The 17,474-nt window shown below is 50.7% G+C and overlaps 4 protein-coding genes across 6 annotated transcripts; 2 read left to right on the plus strand and 2 right to left on the minus strand.

Annotated features, from left to right (window-relative positions):
- The first annotated feature begins 47 nt into the window (after positions 1-47).
- LOC117578765 (protein dopey-1 homolog) lies at positions 48-10,270 on the plus strand. The gene is made up of 11 exons (XM_034264470.1): positions 48-174; positions 999-1,234; positions 1,411-1,589; positions 1,657-2,901; positions 2,981-3,296; positions 3,364-4,159; positions 4,218-4,326; positions 4,386-8,722; positions 8,794-8,989; positions 9,052-9,394; positions 9,471-10,270. The coding sequence occupies exons 2-11, from the start codon at positions 1,082-1,084 to the stop codon at positions 9,690-9,692; spliced, it is 7,896 nt and encodes a 2,631-aa protein (XP_034120361.1). The 5' UTR covers positions 48-174; positions 999-1,081; the 3' UTR covers positions 9,693-10,270.
- Positions 10,247-11,446, minus strand: LOC117578766. The gene is made up of 4 exons (XM_034264471.1): positions 11,198-11,446; positions 10,742-10,809; positions 10,513-10,675; positions 10,247-10,452 (listed from the first exon to the last, which is right to left on the minus strand). Exons 1-4 carry the CDS (start codon positions 11,316-11,318, stop codon positions 10,361-10,363), a joined length of 444 nt encoding a protein of 147 aa, XP_034120362.1. The 5' UTR covers positions 11,319-11,446; the 3' UTR covers positions 10,247-10,360.
- Positions 11,447-13,661: 2,215 nt separating this feature from the next.
- On the plus strand, positions 13,662-14,832 carry LOC117590373. 2 transcript variants are annotated; one of them, XM_034282932.1, is made up of 5 exons: positions 13,662-13,897; positions 13,960-14,045; positions 14,125-14,278; positions 14,538-14,701; positions 14,736-14,832. In XM_034282932.1, exons 1-4 carry the CDS (start codon positions 13,711-13,713, stop codon positions 14,684-14,686), a joined length of 576 nt encoding a protein of 191 aa, XP_034138823.1. In that variant the 5' UTR covers positions 13,662-13,710; the 3' UTR covers positions 14,687-14,701; positions 14,736-14,832. The 2 variants fall into 2 exon arrangements, with proteins under 2 accessions (XP_034138823.1, XP_034138812.1); XM_034282921.1 differs by having other exon boundaries at positions 14,538-14,832.
- A 57-nt stretch (positions 14,833-14,889) lies between these two features.
- LOC117590360 lies at positions 14,890-17,344 on the minus strand. 2 transcript variants are annotated; one of them, XM_034282913.1, is made up of 3 exons: positions 17,112-17,344; positions 15,424-15,966; positions 14,890-15,359 (listed from the first exon to the last, which is right to left on the minus strand). In XM_034282913.1, exons 1-3 carry the CDS (start codon positions 17,164-17,166, stop codon positions 15,040-15,042), a joined length of 918 nt encoding a protein of 305 aa, XP_034138804.1. In that variant the 5' UTR covers positions 17,167-17,344; the 3' UTR covers positions 14,890-15,039. The 2 variants fall into 2 exon arrangements, with proteins under 2 accessions (XP_034138804.1, XP_034138795.1); XM_034282904.1 differs by having other exon boundaries at positions 14,890-15,362.
- Between the last annotated feature and the right edge of the window lie 130 nt (positions 17,345-17,474).

Here is a 17,474-nt window from a genome sequence, read left to right on the forward strand (position 1 = left end):
GATTACTTTATCGGTTACTTAAAAATACTTGTGACAAGTCACAGAGAGATAATATAATCGGCCATCTCTAGCAAGTTACAGCAAAAAATTTGCCATGTAAAAAAAACAACACACAAACAGAAGTGCAATATTAAATAATGTGAAATGTATTAAAACCAACCAACGAAAGCTGTGGTATGTGCCCCAACATTGCCAAATGCAATAATCTAATCGCTGCAACCGAAAAATGTATATGAATCGAAAACAAACACAATACAAGTCTGTCTCTTTCTGCCTGTACGAACTCCGCTTCGCCATCGTCACGCGCACCGCGCTGTCCCTCTACCCGCTGGTCCGTGCATACAGCAAAAATTCGTCATCAGCTGGTCTCTAGTCTCTGCCAACAGTCGCTGCAGTCGAGAGGAGAGAGCGACTTGGACGAAATAAAATACTTTATCCTGCCACGCAGAAGGGCAAGATTTTCGTCGGTTCAAATAAATTCTCGAGAATTGTTGATAACAAATAAAAAGTGGAATACTCTACGCGGAACGTAACGGGGGTTAACAAGGTGAAATTCGAAATTGGTTTAGAAACTCAATTAAGCGAAACGTATGTGGGGTACGTGCTGTGTCTGGCGGCGGTGTGTGTGTACATATGTAGGAATAATCAGCCAACAAAGAAGCCACCCTTGCCCGTTCCCGTGCCCCATCCCGTTATTCCCTTTCTCAGTTACGACAACTGCATTTAGCTCAAAAAATCAGCCAACCCCCCCTCCTACGCCCCTTGTGTAAGCAGGCAAGTGTTCCGGATGCCACACTTTTCCAATATGCAGAGCAGGGGCAGCGGAGCGCTTTAAAATTGAAACAACTGTAAAGGGCCATAAAGAATTCAAGCCCAAGGACACGCGACGCGAAGCGACGACGCGACACGATGACGACCACCGAATCGGACTCCAACAACGGCAACAAGTGTTTGTGTTTGCTTTCTGTTAATTACTATTGATTATTTTTTTTGTACAGTGCTCCAACTAAGCCAACGGACTCAATCTTGAAAGCAGTTATATTGAAAAGCGAACAACAGCCGACTGGCAAAAGACGTCGCCATGGAGTCTGCAGACGCACTCATGGAGGAGCAGAAGCTCATGGCCGAGGCCAAGTACCGCAACTACATGACGAACATCGACAAGGCGCTGCGCAATTTCGAGTACTCCAGCGAGTGGGCGGATTTAATATCAGCCCTGGGCAAACTTAGCAAGGTATTGAATCACCCAGCATCGAGCACCAGCCCAAGGGGGCTTTTATCGCCGCCAATGTGGCAACCGAGATATGACCGGGTCGAGCTCGGATGCGTGTGCTGAATCACCAACCATTCTTATCGCTTCGCAGCTTGTTTTCAACTGAATTCATTTTTGTTTGTTCTTTACTTTGGCAGGCAATATCAAGCAATACGCAGTATCAGGTCATACCCAGACGCCTGAAGATAGCCAAGCGTCTGGCCCAATGCATGCACCCCGCCCTGCCATCGGGAGTGCATCTGAAAGCCCTTGAGACCTACTCGGTGATATTCAGCAAGACTGGTCCCGAGCGTCTGGCCACAGAGTTTATTTACAGGTGAGTCTACAGCATACCGCTGCTCGTAGATTATTCTCTAATCCTTCTTCTGCATTTGCCCTTCCAGCGCTGGACTGTTCCCGCTGCTCGGCTATGCTGCCATGAATGTGAGGCCCGCACTGCTGGCCATCTATGAAACATATTTCGTGCCGCTCGGAGACAAGCTGCGGCCTGCTCTGAGTGGATTTCTGAACGGTGTGCTGCCCGGCTACGACTGCGGCCTAGACCACTTCGAGCGGATAAGTGCGCTGCTGAAGCAAGTGTGCAATGCCGTCAATCCCATGCACTTCTACACGGTGCTGTGGGAGTCGGTGGCCAACAATGCGGCGATCCGTTTGCCAGCCATCACCTACCTGCTGGAGCATTTCAATAAGCGACTGGACATGCAGGAGCAAATCTATGTCATGGGCCACAATCGGGAGATAATGATGTCGGCGCTGTGTGCCTGTTTGAACGACTCTCTGATCCTGGTGCAGCGCAACACGCTCGAGTTTCTGCTGCTTGGCTTTCCCATGCACACGGGCCTGCTAGCCGAAGATGATCTGGTCAAGCTGGTCACCAACGGCCTTAATACAATACTGAGACGCGACATGTCGCTGAACAGGCGACTGTTTAGCTGGCTGCTGGGCAGCGAGGTGGCCAAGAACTCGCCCACCTATGACACCCTCTCGCTGGACGCCTCCTCAGCGCCGCTGGACGAGCAGCCAGTGCCGTACTTTGTCAAGCATTCGAGGCACGTACTGATCCGGGCTCTGATCACAACGCTGCGGCTGAGCCTGGAGTGTGCCCCCATGGACCTGAAGCCCTATCGGATTATGTTGTCGTTGCTGGACAAGGCAGAGATTGGCAGCGCAGTCCTCGACTACGTCCTGCACGACATCATACGTGCCATGTACATATCCAGCGGCAATCCGGAGGCTCTCAAGTCCGCCAACCTGCTCTTCGCCACCTTCGATCCGGCGTACATATGGAGCTACATGACCAACATGTTTGAGAGGGCCTGCCAGCAGGCAAACTCCTCGCAGGACAAGCAGGAAAAACTGCAGGCGAACTCGCCCGAAGCTGATAAATTTGCCTGCGACGTGGGCTCTGGCGATCCGTGCGTGCTGGAGATCTGCGTGCTCACCGAGTTCCTGCTGGAGACCGTCTCCCTGGAAATGTACACGGAGACGACCCGCGTCTATTTGCCCAAAGTATTCCTGGCCATCACCCAGCTGCTGTCCCTACACATGGATCGCGTGACCAGCAGCGAGATTACCGCCTCCCTCAAGCTCTGCATGAAGATCGTCTCGAGGGTGCAGCCCATGATAACGTAAGCAAAACAAAAGCGAACACAGACAATGATCTTTGGTAACCTCTTCGTCTTCCTATCTGTTGTGTTTCTCCCACAGAAGTCCCATTAAACTGAACAAACTGATGGAACAGTGCGCAGGCTCCTCATCGGACGAGAAGATTACAGTCAATGCGGTGGCCATCGACAGTGCCAAAAAGGGGGTGCCGGGAGGCACGCACACGCAGGGAAATTCTCTGGAGAAGAGCAAGTCGGATTCGCGTCTGAATCAGTTTGCGGAGAACTCGCTGCAAAGCGCAGATCCCAACGACGAGGATCTCATACGACGCTCGGCCTCCAATCATAACGTGGGACGGCAGAGTCCCAGCAAGAAGAAGGCCAAGTCCATTTCACGACTCTCTGAGCTGGACAAGGACGTGAGTAGTCTCGTGTGGCAAGATTTATTGAATACAAATGACCTGAAAACCCGTTCTCGTTACACAGATAAGCGCCTCGGACACGGGCCAGCAGTCATCCTCGGACTTGGACACTCCGCGGAGCATCAAGAAGCTCAAGGCCAAGGCCAAGGTGCCCTTCATACGTAGTCCCAAGAAACAGCGACCCAAAGACATTGTACTGGTGCAGTCTGCAGCCGCCAATGACTCCGCTGACAATGGCCACGATGCCGAGCAGCCAAAGAGCGCCCCACCCGACCAGTCGCCGCAGTTCTATCTGGACGAGGAGAGCCGAGCCACCCAGCAGCGAGGATTCTCTATACTGGAGAAGTGCATCCGGCAGTACGAGATCTTTTTCGAGGTGTACGTGGCCCGCAAGCTGCTGCAAATCGAATCGGATGGCACGTCCGAGTGCTCGGTGAAGGTTCAGCTGCAGCGCAGCACCAGCAGCATCCACAGTTCCCACACCTCCAGCCTCTTCTTGGTGGAGCAGGTGCTGGAGTACGAATGCCCCATTCGCGAGTCACAAATCGAGCGTCTGTTCAATCTGCTGCGCGTGGACAAGGTGCCGCGCTCTAAGCAACTGCAGCGCCTGCTTAATCACTCGCTGCCACTGCTGGCCAGTGCCAGCGAACTAAGCAGCGACAGCGAGGCCACGGAGGCATCGGAGAGGCAGCAACAGAGTCTGCCGCTCATCGATGCCCAGACGCAGCGCAGTGTTCAGCAGCTGGCCGAACTGCAGCTGAGTTTGAGCATGCGCGGGGCCGTCAAACTGGCGGCATCATTGCTCGTGGAGATGTCTACGTTTCCCAACTGCAACAAGCACATTGTGCTGGACAAGAGCGGTGAGTGGTCTGGCACTTTCATAGAGTGAACTTTCCCTTAACGTTGTTTCTCCTTTAGAGCCAGAGCTGCCGAACTGGCTGAAGGTGCTGTGTCTGGTGGCCTGCTTTGCCCAAAGCGACAAGGAACTGCAGGTGTCGGCCATCACAACGCTCTTCGATTTGATCAGGTAAGCGACCAGAATCCTCTCCGTAGTCTGCCGACTTATGCAACGACTTTTGTTTACAGTTTACTACGCTCCCAGATCGAGCACACAACGAGTCCGGGAGTGACCTTTGTGGTGATGCTGCCGCTGCTAAAGTTCGGCCACGTCAACTACATGGAGCAGCAGACCCGAGTCTTTCAGCTGGTGAGCTCCATTCTGTGGGACTATCTGGGATCCGCCTGCACGGATCCAGCGCAAATTGCGGCGCTGCTGCATCAGCTGCACAGCTGCCTGGAGAGCGGCCTGGTGGAGACTGTCATAGGCAACCGAATGCAGGCGCAGCATCTGCTGCAGGCCCAGCCCATACCTGGCAGTGGGAGAACCGCTTTGCGCAGCTTCCAGCTGGAGCGGCTGGGCGATGCCCAGCTACTGTGCCCCACAGAGTCCACCGAGCGGCTGAGGGAGAGCCAGGCACGCAGCTTCAAGAAGTTCGAGCTGCTGTGGCATCTGGGCAGGGACAAGCAGACGTCGCGGGGATTCGAGAAGACCCTGCTCAAGGTGCTGGACACCTTGGGCCTGCCCCACTACATGTCCGAGCGGACATTCGTCACCAACTGGCTGCAGGCCTCGCTGCTGCGCGGAGACCTAGCGCGCCTGACCAAGCCGCTCTACAAGATTCTTCTCTCGGCCAACTCGAAGCGAGTGGGCATCGTCCACATGCAGCAGCTGTATCGCGAATCTACCGAGGCCGAGGGTGACACTGCGCCTGCCTTCGAGCGGGATGTGTACGCCATCAGCTCGGAGCAGGGCAACGTCAAGTATCATCACATGGAGACCTCCAACGGGACCAAGAAGAAGAGTCCCATCCGAAATTTACCCAAGAAAATCTTCGGGGTGACTCTGAGCGGTGGCAAGACCAACAAGACGTCCAACTTTGTGAGCGACAAGACGGCCATGGCCACGGAGGCAGCCCAGGATGTGAGCACCATTGGACTGATCATTAATCCCCTGGAGAGTGCCACCGACTTTGACGATGAAACAGATCTGGAGGAGCCGCGCATCGAGATACCTCACAAAGAGACGCCGCTGGAGCAGAAGCTGGCCTGTGCCATGGACGAGAGCGACCAGCCATCGCCACAAGAGCAGCAGCCACAGCAGCAACAGCAGCAGCTGGATCAGTCGTCGCACTTTGACCAGGACATAACCGACAACTCTGAGAGCAGCGACTTCGAGTCAGACTCTGAACTGCGAGAGACAAGCCTGGAGAAGGAGGACAGCCTCACGGTCAGCTCCAGTGCGGGGGTGAGCGATGATGTCAAACGATTCGTGGGCGACTGCGAGCGAGTCACTGAGGCCCTCACGCAGCACGAGAAGATCAAGAGTCGCAAGACGTATCGCCTGACACGAGAGAAGACGCCCGGCGAGACCAGTCTCAACTCTGTGGCCACAGACCAGACAGAGCACAGCCTGGCGGACACGCACGCCGATGCCCTGCCAGCGGATGAGTACTTCCGCGAGGACAAGAAGCAGAGCAAGCGCAAGAAGCTGCTGACGAGCAGCGACAAGAAGCGGCTGAGTTGCATTTCGAAGACGTCGACGGACAGCAACCTCAGTGGCTCCTGCTCCCAGGTGGAGGCAGCGCCCGAGGGTGAGCACCAGGGCGAGGAGGAATCGCCATCAACATCGGCAGTTGCAGCCACAGACTCCACCATCAATGTGGAGGATAAACGACGAAATCTTAGCCTGGAGACCAGCAAACTGCAGCCCGACTGGCAAAAGACCCTGGAGAAGGGCAAGCAGAACGTGGAGATTCTGCGCCAGAATGCAGCGGCGGCTGCAGCAGCGGAGGAGCAAACCAGTCTGCGAAGCTCCATGAAGAGCAGCAGCTCCCTGGCCGACGCAGCCCATCTGTACCACAACCACTTGCTGCTCTACCTGGCCATTTACGACACGCGCCAAACGCTCTACGCCCTGCAGACGCTGCGCAACATTATATGCTGCGACAAGCGCACCTTCCTCTGCCTCTCCATCACCACGTCCTTTTCGAGCGCCAGCCTGAAGCAGCTGCTCGTCCGACACCGCAAGAGCATCTCCGGCAAGGGCTTCGACGGCAGCGTGGGCAACTCGGAGTACGCCCAGGGCTATCGCGGATGCATGCAGCTGGAGCTGCTGGTCACGCTGTGTCTCTTCTATGCTCGCGGCTACTTCCAGCGCGAGTCGCTGGACGCCCAGCGGCAGCCGCCCACGCTGCAGGACGTTGTCAACAATCGGAGGATCCAGCTGGAGAGCATTGAGCTGCTGACCCTGATTTGCTCAGAGCTTATTGAAATTGTGAAGGGTATGGGCCGTGGCCTGGCGTGCTACATCGCCGATCTGCTGGCCCGCGCCAAGCTGCAGAAGGTGATGCTGCACTGCCTCAACAGCTCCGTGTGCAGCTACGGCCGCAGGGCAGCTACCGGCAGCTATGCCGAGCAAGTGCTCAGCTTCAACGATCCGCAGGACGATCAACTTCACGCAGACTGCTTCCAGCTGCAGCTGTTGCGCCTCCTGCTGTCCGTGATTCGGCTGGAGCACGAGGTGCACCAGTTGCGGCAGGACACACCGCCCGCAGCTGGCGAGGACTCGACGGGCAACGCCTCGCCCACCCGTCTGGCGGAGGGAGCGGCAGCCAATGTCAAGTATCTGCCCAATTGCCTGATTAGCCAGCAGCCCATGTTCCTAGCCGCCGTCTTGGGCGCACTGCAGCAGGAGCGGCTGCGTCACCTGCACCGCAACTGGACGGATCTGGTGACCTCTTCGCTCAACTGCTTCACCTTCAGCTCGCTGACGAACATCGTGATTAGCGTGGTCCATCAGCTGTGCAACAACCTCGACCGAATTTCCCGACTCGGCCTCCAGCAGCAGCGTCACTTTCCGCCCGACTATGTCCTCTCGCAGCTGGAGGCTGTGACCATTCTCTGCCACTACTGCCTGCTGGACAACACACAGCAGACGGCTCTCTCGCATCTGTTCAACCAGGCCTATCCCCAGACCAGCTCCTCGGCCCAGAGCTCCAGCACAGGCCAACTGCTGAACAGCATTGTGCACTCGTTCCTCTCAGCCAGCGAGACGACAACCGGCACATCGGCGCCCGCACCTCGCAATCCGCAGCTGCAAGCTGCCCGCAATGCAGTGCTCTCGCACCTGCCGAGGATCATAAGCAGTGTGGCGGCCGTTTGGGACAGCGAGCTGGGACAGCTGCGACCCGTGCGACAGCAGTTGATGGAGTTCCTGTCGCCCGTCTCGCTGCACCATGGCTGCAACTTCCTGGCCGCAGTGGCAGTCACCTGGCAGATGCGGGGCACCAGCAGTGCCTCCAATGGCGGTGGCTTGAGCATCTCCGACCAGTTCCAGCGCAACTCCACACTGCAGGCATGTCCGGGACAGCTGTCGCTGGTCTCCCTGGTATCCAGCATACGGGTGATGCCCATGGACTCGTTCGTGATGACACTGCACCAGGTGGTGAGGTCGCCACCACGCATCCATCGCCCGCCCGCCCATCTGAGCATCGAGGTGAGCGCCCTGGAGCTGTTCTACTTCTACATGAAGTCTGCACCTGGCTCACAGCTGGCGGATGCCTGGAGCTCGCTGCTGGCCCTCATTCGGGACGGACTAAATCTCTCGCCGCCGGCGCAGTTCGCGCTGCTGATGCTGCTCAACGAGTTCGTGCAGCGGTGTCCCCAGATGCCGTTCCAGGACAAAAAGGAGGTGCGGGAGCTGCACGATGTCACCTCGCGGCTGGTGGACTCGCTATCGGGTGTGGCCGGATCCTGCCTGGAGCAGACCACCTGGCTGCGTCGCAATCTGGCCGTCAAGGAGGACACCGATGGCCTGGCCAAGGACAACAGCATCGGCGGCGGCGGCATCCAGCAGTACTCGCTGCAGGCCCAGAGCGTTCTGGCCACCATTCTCTCCAACCTGCTGGACGTGGCCTACGGGTCGCAGGAGAAGGACAAGGTTGTGAATATTGTGACCCCACTGCTGTACAACATCACCCCGTATCTGAAGAACCACACGGCTCGCAATGTGCCGTTCTTCTATGCCTGCTCGGCGCTGTTGGCCAGCCTCAGTGGCTACCAGTACACGCGCAAGGCGTGGCGCAAGGACATGCTGGACCTGCTGCTGGACAACTCCTTCTTCCAGATGCACATCTCGTGCCTGCCCTTCTGGCGCATGATCATGGACAGCCTGATGACCTACGACAACACCACGTTCCGCGAGCTCATGACCAGAGTGTCGCTCTCACAGGCAGGCAGCCTGAACATCTTCACGTCGCGGGAGCAGGAGTTCGAGCAGCGGGGCATGCTGCTCAAGCGCCTCGCCTTTGTCATCTACTGCAGCGAGTTTGATCAGCACAACAAGTACATGCCAGACATTCAAGGTGAGTAATTGAAATCTGTCAAGCATATCGGGGGTTGCATCCACTCAAATGTTTCATTTTTACATGCTCAGAACAACTGGCAAACAGCCTGCGACTGGTGCCCATGGGACCGTCGGTGCAGGCGGCTGTATTCCTATGCTTCAGGGTGCTGCTGCTGCGCATGTCGCCCGATCATGTCACCTCGCTGTGGCCCATCATCATAGCAGAGATGGTGCAGGTGTTCCTACAGATGGAACAGGAACTTAAGTCAGAGAGCGAAGAGCGCAGGTGAGTCCACTAGACAGTCGACAGTTGCAAGTGTCTTGTAATCCAAACAATCCCTTTCCTAGTCAACAAATGCGACTGCCGTCTAGCATTGATGTGTCGTGGTCCAACAATTCGGGTGCCAGCAACGGCATCAATGCACAGACACCGATGCAGCATTGGCGATCAGTTCAGCTGGAGGCCTGCAAGCTGCTGGAACTTGGCTGTGTGCTGCCGGCGACCAAGCTGCCACACTTTCAGATGTATCGATGGGCCTTCGTGGGCACAGAGTTCGATGTGCACGAGGAGGAGGTGGGTCTGCCCAACGGCAGCCTCGAGAACCTGGCCACGCTACCCAGTGCGCTATATGTGCCCCATGTGAGACGCGTGGCACGGCTGATGGACATGAAGTACACCAGCCAATCCCCGGTACGTCATTATCTGCAGATATCGTGTCTGCACGTATCTTTAGCGCCAACTAATCCCCAAATCTTGATATTTGTAGGTGCTGCAGCGTCCCAGCAATCGTCATTTGATGCTGAACTTCCAGCAGCTGCAATCGCTTCAGGAACTGTACGCGTTCTTCTCTACGCTGGGAATTAGCTGTCCACAGCCGCGAAACTTTGCCGACACGGAGCGGGATGTGGCCAATTGCCTGGAGGAGATCGAGGATGTGCTGGCCAATGATTTCCTGGAGAAGCTGCCCAGTCTCACAACGCCCAGATGAAAACTGGCTGCGCCCCTTCGGCAGACCCTGACACAGACGCAGACGACGCGGCACGGCCTGTCGCAGTTTGAGCTCAAACTGAATGCGGATCTGGGCGAGTTTGCCATGCAACCGGCGGCACATGGCGCCCGCGGCCAGGCAGCTCGCATAATCGCCGCCATGCAGGCGACCCTCGCAAGCCAAAACGCCGAGACGAGCTTCATGCAGTTGCAGACCCACAACAATAAGAAGACCAACTTTCCATTTTATGTTTAAGTAAAGCTTACGCCGAGTATGATAGTTAGCTAGCTAGCAAGAGCACTAAGGGGCGCAGGGGACGCGTGGCGATATAGTTTACATATAAATCGTCTATATACGAGTAGTGAGTGTAGAGTGTGATCTGTCGTTTTAGCTGTTGAATGTATAAGAGAGAGAGATAGAAGGATGGATGGATGCCCCCTTAGCCTTAGCCCAATAATAACCCTTTAGCCCTTGTATTGTATGTAATGTATATGTATTTAATCTGGTTTAAACTGTTGATAGTTGCCCCGAAGTCGAAGTGAATAAGAGACGTGTTTACGACAAATTGCAATCAAATACAAGAACGTATTTTATTCCAAGAAAAAACACACAGAGCTAGAAAACGGATAAACAAAACTAGCCGCCTATGGCTATGGCGTCAATGAATTTCAAACGACAGGCACGGCCTGGGGTGTGCCCTGGCGGTTCTTCAGTTGCAAGTAGTAGGAATAGATAAGACGGGCGCAGAAGGCAACGATTACTGCAACAAAGGAGAGGTCTATACTTTCTGTCAACCATTTGGGCACAGGATGGCACTTACCGATCTGTACAATATACGACAGCAAGGCGCCAAAGATGTTATTGAATCCGGTGGCCTCGCGATACCCTCCGTAGTGGAAGATGACGCCGAATATGGCAAAGGGGAATCCAATGGCACAGATCAAGGCATATATCAGCCAGCCAACCAGCAGCTGGTGCTTGTACTGCAAAGGTAAACAGGGATTTATGAATCATAGATAAGAGCGTGCATGTCTATATCTTCCACTCACCTTAAGGCAGCCGATCAGCAATAGTACATTAGCCGCCACTGCAATGGCAAAGCCCACAAAGTTTACCACTGGAAATATATAGAATCGAGAAGTCAGACTGGATTATTGTGTGACACACAGACGACACATGTCGTCATCATCAGAAAAGTTTCACGGCATTCAATTCAAAAACAGAAACGACTCTGGGAGCGTGTTTCGTTTTGGGAGATGATTAGCTCATGCTTTATATGCATGTACACATGTATACACATATTAACGTTTTGGTATTCAAATGTATATAAATGAATACATGTGTATATGTATATTTATCATTGTTTTAAGGCTAGCTATGTAAGCTACATATGCACATATTTAGGCACACTAGTATACAATTTTATTGTGTTGTCGCAAGCGGACAAGCGGATTTCTCCAAATAAACAAATGCCACGCCTTGAGTTCCACACACAATTCACATACCATTTGGCGCAAAGAGCACACTAAATGTGATAGTCACCAGCGAATAGATCGCAATGCCAAGGCACCAGCCCCTGAGTTCTGTGTTGCATGGCCCCTGGTCGACAGACAGATCGATTTTCATCTTTAGATTCTTTGGCTTCGGTAGTCTTTTGAATTTTCCACAAAAGTGAAAACCGGTCGAGATTCTTTGGAGCTCTAACAACAGCCGACGACCACAACGCGCGAGAGATAAAAATTGAATGAGCGTCTGTCTAGTTCTGCCGACGGAGCAACAATTGCTAAATGGAGAAATGCTTGCCAGTTGTGTAGCTACAGTGGCTCTCACCTTAAATGAACCAAAGAATTGTTCAAACTTAAAAGTGGTATAACTTCTGAACCGTTTAAATTACCGCTGAAAATGTGTGAATGATTTTAACCGTACAATGACCGTAACCAAAAATCGAAATAAATCGGGATTTGCTCGGAACTCGACCATTTTAAAGTGCCTAAAGTTAATAATTCCGTCGTCTCAATTTTCATTTTCACTGGTGAGTTAGACGGTTCAGAAGCTATACGACTTGAAAGCTTAAACAATTCTTTGGCTCATTTAAGGTAAGAGCCACTGTAGCTACGTAGGGGGTTACGGTGCGTCGCGCTAGGTCTCGTTTTGAGTTGAATTTGTATTGTATTTTGTATTTTATAGTACAATTTCTACTGTTTTAGATTACCTCATGTCTGGATACGATTTTTATACACCTACATAGGTAACTTTTAATAACTTGTTTTTATTAAAGTCGGATCTCTGGATATAACCACTAAAAATGTACAATGGAGCCTGAACGTTAATGGAAACGCACTCGAAGAATTGTACATTAGCGTATTCAGCTCGCACCTCAAATGGCAGAAAAGGATTAGGATCGGATTAGAAAGTGTTAGCTGTACAACATCCACTTCATTTGCACAGTAGCCCCACATCGATCAAGATGGTTATTTCTGGAACTAAAAGAGCGTAGTTCGAGAATTAACCGCTCATTGTTGGAGCGCCACTGTTCTAGGTTTGCTTCACAGTGGCGACACGGAGCGGCCAACTCTCAAACTATGCCATTTTAGTTCCATAAATAGCCTTCGTGATTGCGGTGGCGCTACCGTGCTTATGAAGGGGTTGTTGAACAACAAACACTTTCTTGTTGTACAAGTAACCACGTTTGTTGTAAAACAACATAAATAGACAACAACCACTGGCAGGATTTGTTTTGTTGTTTACCACCGAATTTGTGGGCAAATCAGGACGTGCCAGACCTCCTCGTGATCAGGACAATGCGCTGATCGTTTTTAATCACTTCGGATGCAAGGACATTAAGGATATTGATATTTTAAGGATGTTTATGATATAGAATCCCCACATCGCCATAACTCGGCAGTTTCCTGTCGATTCATAAAGGACTTCAGGTCATGGCTGTTTTAAGCTATTCTCTAATAGTGATAAATGCAGCCTGAAAGTATGCCATATTTTTGTGCATAACACTAGCACAATGATTTAGTATATTTCTGGGGTATTTTCGCGCTCATGTTTGAAACGCAAACGGGCGAGCGTCTGGCAGGAGAGAAATTCCACCCCTACGCACGCAGCCGTATTTTGAATTTAAGGCTGTTTTATGACCGAAGAAGTGGCATGATCAGTTCTGAGAGCCCTGGCTTGTAATATTAAATAAAATATCAAAATCGAGGAAAGTGATTTAGGGATCGGTATATTTTTGGACTATTTTGATAATAAGATGGTATTTTTTTGAAGTTCATGTGGTATATTGAGTCTATAAATCCGCAGTCACACTGCGGATATATATTTTACTTGGAAAAAATATCAAAATAATATAAAATATATCACTATATATCGATATATTTGATATTTTTTGCTTGTAAATATTTACTTAAATTACTAAAATAACCCCCATAAAGAAAACAGAAACCTTTCGGAGGTGGTACTTGGGACCAAAGCCCTAACCATACAGTCAACGCACTAACACACACATGCGGTGTCCGTGCAAAGTCGAGAAAACCCCAGTTTCGAGAGTAAAACTTGTGAGACGCTTCGTACATACACTTGTATCAGTGTGATATCACAGTAATCTGGTTTCTGAGTACTAGACGACTAGCAAGACTGCCAGACGGACAGACAGACATGGCTATATTGATGCTGATCAATACTACTAACAACAAAATATATTTATGGGGTCGGAAACATTTCTTTCTGTTCAATACATAAATCCACCTTTGTGCACAATTACAATATACCCTATATATTTATTTGGATCCTGTAGTTAGTTACCGAACTTGAAATATTAAAAAATAATACAAAAACATATCAATATTTGGGGGAAAAACAAATCACTATTGAATATCTTTTTATTAAAAAAAATATCGATATATTGATATATATTTGACAACCCTACTGTCCATTCAAACAACAATTAGTAACAAAAAAAACTTTAACCTGATAACATCTTGCGAAAACCAGTCCGAAAACCCTAGTGAATATGTTAACCAAAGTACTTGGTATGCGGTTGAACACCTACGGTGTGGTTGTGGGATGGCTGGGAGCGATTTGGTCGTTCTTGACAGTGATCTTGCTATCCACAGCCCTCGGATTTTCTGATGAAATCTCAGAGGAGATAGCTAAGTCGTCCAACGATCCAAATATGACTGTCAGCAAAGTTCGTACTAGTAAGTGGTTAACCGCGTGCATTACATACACATGTACATGTGCATCCGTTATTCTTTTGCAGTGCTGGTAATAACGTGCAGCATCTTGTTGGCTCTGAAAGTGATCAATCTGCTGTCCTCGGCCCTGCTGGTGATGGGCACTGTTAAGGTATTCTAAATCCCAATCTCTCCCTGATGAAAAGAAACTGCATAATGGTTGTCTCTCTCTCCCTCACTCTCTATTGTAGGAGCGTCACCTTCTCCTTCTGCCCTGGCTGATCAACTCCGGAATAACGCTTGTCTTCACCATCACTCTGACTGTGCTCTCTTGGGTTTCAATCATAGTTAATGAAAATATTCTCCAGGCTCTTCCAGCGGTCCTCTTCACTGGCGTTCTTCTCGGTATGTAAAGCGTGAATCACGCACAAACACATGCACATCTGTGCACATGCATACAGCTATAATTGGAAATGGTATACAAAAAGTGTTGTGAAATTGCACACGCCATAGAGCTTATCGCTCGGGTTTTCTGTACACTGTACAGCTGTATGTGCATACTCGCATGTACAAATATATGTATGTACATACATATATGTAATTCTGTATTCGCAGATAAATCCCTAAACACATGGCTTTAATTGCGTATTGTTCTTTGTTCCAGTGCTTTGGTGGTACCTCTACTACGGCGTCTACTCTCTGTTCAAGCACATCCAGCGCTCCAGCGATCAGCAGCGCCCGCTGATCCAGGGAGCACCCCAAAGGTCAGGCGACCACTCGGCCACCACCTATCCGAACTACACCAAGATCTAAATGGAAATGGAAAACCAAAATATTGTATTTTCGAGGCCATGCTCAAGTGCAAGTCACCCGAACAAAGAGTTTTCCCTTTCCTACTAAATTTACACACACATATACACTATGCATATATAAATTCGCAATACTTACCCACACACACACACACCCACGTTATCGTATTCCCCATCGAATGTGATCGCCAAGATGCCAACAGAATATTTTTTTGCCATTTTTGCTGATTACCTTTAAATATATTTTATACACCGGCTAAAAACAAACAATAGCTCTGGGGCGGCCTACAACTAAAAAGCAGCTGCACACTTTATGGTTTTTTAGGGCCAGTCATAGGGCATTGGGCGGCGTTACTGTCATTTGCCCAGACCCAGCCACATGTAGCTGGGATCGATGAGCTGCGACCCGCGATAGCCCTGTGGATTGCGCGACACCAGCGAGCGGATCTTCTGCGAGGGTCGATAGGTGCGTATGGCATGCAGCAGCTTCGAGGTCTTCTGGTCCTGCTCCTGCTTCTGGACTCTGTCGTCGGTCGCATTGAGGGGTGTTTTCATTTGGAGCGGATGCGGATGTCTGCCCTCAAGCAGGCGGGCCTCCGACTCCCCCAGCTGCGACTGCTCCGCGAAGCGCACGTTCTCCTCTAGGTGGTTGAAGAAGTTGCCCAGATTGGTCATGGCTCCTAGAAGAAGACGGAAACAACACTCAGAGGCATCGAGATGGGGCCAGCCACAGCTACCCACCAGCACTGATCGATGGCATGTACCGGAGAGTCTGCATCTGCAACTGGTTCTTGCGCTTGCCGGGCCGCTGTCCGTTGGGCCAGAAGTAGGCGTACGGATAGCGCGGTTCTCCTGCCGACGGTTGCTCCACATTCTCCTGACTGCCCGTGGGGCCATCGAAGGGCCATTGTATGGGCGACCGCTTGGGCTTGGCTCTGGCCCTTGGCGGAGATTGCCACTTCTGCAGAACCAGCAACTGTTTGATGTAGTTCTCCTGGCGCTGACGCCATTCGCGGCTCATGAGCTCCGGAAACGGCGGGAAATAGTCCTCCATTGTCGAATCGCCCAATTCGTTTGCCATTTCCGCAGCCTTCCTTTTTGGCGAAGGACTTCCGTTGTCAACAAAATCAAGGTATGGGAAACGGAATGGGTCTGCCGTTGTCGCTTCTGGCTGGACCCATTCCCAATCCCTGTCCGGCAACCGCGCTCGCTCCTCCGGCAGCAAATCCCAGGGCACTGTTTTCCCCTCTGCTCGGCTGAGGGGTGCCGAACGCATCGGCGCTGCTGTGGAAAGAATCGAGGGATGATGGGCCATTAAAAGTGAGTTCCCCAAGGATTTTCAGGATAAACGCGAACAGGCGCGGAGGCATGAGCGTTGGCGTGACCTCGAAAAGGGTGCGTTGCGCTGTCCAATTTCCGTAGAAATTCTAAAGATGTTAATTACTGATAGGCGCCACTTCCCTCGACCAAAGGTCAATGTTCAATTTCGCATCAAGCGCTAAACAAGTTTAGTTTGCACGAAATAATATTTGTTGGGGTCTCCACCAGATGCGATCTCAACTAAATAAATGTATTTACTGTATGTATGTACATGTATGTGTATGTTCTGCATGTCCATGTTTCTGATGTGCACTTGCTGCAGGGTAACAGTGAAAACTCTATTTGCGGACATTATCTGCGACTTATTGTGGGATTTTAAAGAGAAATGTACGAGTATTTTATGCATATTAATTCATCTCTCTCTCTCTCTCAAATAATCGGCCTGGAATCATCTGTGGGTCTGTCCCAAAGGTCGTTTACTGTATTACTTGTATGTACTGCAATTGCTTCTGCTAAAAAATGTAAACATGTTCTCTGATTCAACGCAAATTGGTTGGTTGTGTATGCGTATTTTTGTAGACCACATAATGCACTCTAGTGCCCAAGGCACTGAGCAAGAGAAAACAAAGTTGACTCTCTCACTTATTTTGTTTGATCTGATACCATGTCGACTGATAACCTAACCATACAAACGTACATGAAGTAGCATTTATCTGTCTCTCTTTGTGATCCTCCTTGTTCTTATAATGTTTCAGTGTACATAAGTAGCTGTATAGCTGCTCTTGATTAAAAGTTATATAGATCCCATGATTTGGCTTGTTCTTCAATCGTTTGGCTACTTTTACAGAGTGCTTGAAAAGTATTAGGCTAAAGGTTTACAGCCAGAGGGAAGCTTTTCCGATAATCACTTTTCGCTTATGAGAGTTAAATAATTCACTCAATGGAACTGTAGTACCGTCACACTGGTCCTACTTTCTTTCTGCTATATCCTGATCGTTCTGCTAGATTTTTGCTTAAGTTTACTACACCATGGGATTGAGTGAGTCCGAACTATCCCATATTTGGGCACATTTTTGGTATAGATTGAAGGAAAGCAAAAAAAAACTCACCTGCAGATAGAAGGAACAGCAGCAGAACCCAACGCCTCATCACTAGATGCGACATTTTGTGACAATATTTCAAGCGTTGTTAGGGAGCGTTGTTACATTGTCTTGAAGGGGAAACCTCAAGACTAACCTTTTGGCTAAATAGTTTTGAAACACATCTCAGGCAGCTTAATTTTACACAATTTCAAAGGAAAACTGCTGCTCCCACTTGAGGGATCGAATTTCACGGCGAAGCTTCTGCAAGCGACTGACCATGAAGGCGGCCGCTTCATGCGTTTTTATAGCTCCACCAGGATGCGAGCTGAGCACGACCGAACCCATCCTTTGCCAACCAACACACCTACAAGCCACGAGCACCTGTTGCCC

The sequence above is a fragment of the Drosophila guanche genome, unplaced genomic scaffold, assembly GCF_900245975.1.
Source record: "Drosophila guanche unplaced genomic scaffold, DGUA_6, whole genome shotgun sequence".
In the NCBI taxonomy this organism is placed as follows: domain Eukaryota; kingdom Metazoa; phylum Arthropoda; class Insecta; order Diptera; family Drosophilidae; genus Drosophila; species Drosophila guanche.

What these genes read in the sequence shown, in the direction of transcription:
- LOC117578765 (XM_034264470.1), top strand. Translation starts at nt 1,082, where the DNA reads ATGGAGTCTGCAGACGCACTCATGGAGGAGCAGAAGCTCATGGCCGAG. An exon ending in CCCTGGGCAAACTTAGCAAG is followed by an intron (nt 1,235 to 1,410) that starts GTATTGAATCAC and finishes TTACTTTGGCAG; the next exon opens with GCAATATCAAGCAATACGCA. An exon ending in ACGCTCTTCGATTTGATCAG is followed by an intron (nt 4,327 to 4,385) that starts GTAAGCGACCAG and finishes TTTTGTTTACAG; the next exon opens with TTTACTACGCTCCCAGATCG.
- LOC117578766 (XM_034264471.1), bottom strand. Translation starts at nt 11,318, where the DNA reads ATGAAAATCGATCTGTCTGTCGACCAGGGGCCATGCAACACAGAACTC. An exon ending in TGTGCTCTTTGCGCCAAATG is followed by an intron (nt 10,810 to 11,197) that starts GTATGTGAATTG and finishes ATATATTTCCAG; the next exon opens with TGGTAAACTTTGTGGGCTTT. An exon ending in GTCGTATATTGTACAGATCG is followed by an intron (nt 10,453 to 10,512) that starts GTAAGTGCCATC and finishes CCTTTGTTGCAG; the next exon opens with TAATCGTTGCCTTCTGCGCC.
- LOC117590373 (XM_034282921.1), top strand. Translation starts at nt 13,711, where the DNA reads ATGTTAACCAAAGTACTTGGTATGCGGTTGAACACCTACGGTGTGGTT. An exon ending in TGGTGATGGGCACTGTTAAG is followed by an intron (nt 14,046 to 14,124) that starts GTATTCTAAATC and finishes TCTCTATTGTAG; the next exon opens with GAGCGTCACCTTCTCCTTCT. An exon ending in CTTCACTGGCGTTCTTCTCG is followed by an intron (nt 14,279 to 14,537) that starts GTATGTAAAGCG and finishes TCTTTGTTCCAG; the next exon opens with TGCTTTGGTGGTACCTCTAC.
- LOC117590360 (XM_034282904.1), bottom strand. Translation starts at nt 17,166, where the DNA reads ATGTCGCATCTAGTGATGAGGCGTTGGGTTCTGCTGCTGTTCCTTCTA. An exon ending in GCTGTTCCTTCTATCTGCAG is followed by an intron (nt 15,967 to 17,111) that starts GTGAGTTTTTTT and finishes TTCTTTCCACAG; the next exon opens with CAGCGCCGATGCGTTCGGCA. An exon ending in CATGCCATCGATCAGTGCTG is followed by an intron (nt 15,363 to 15,423) that starts GTGGGTAGCTGT and finishes GTCTTCTTCTAG; the next exon opens with GAGCCATGACCAATCTGGGC.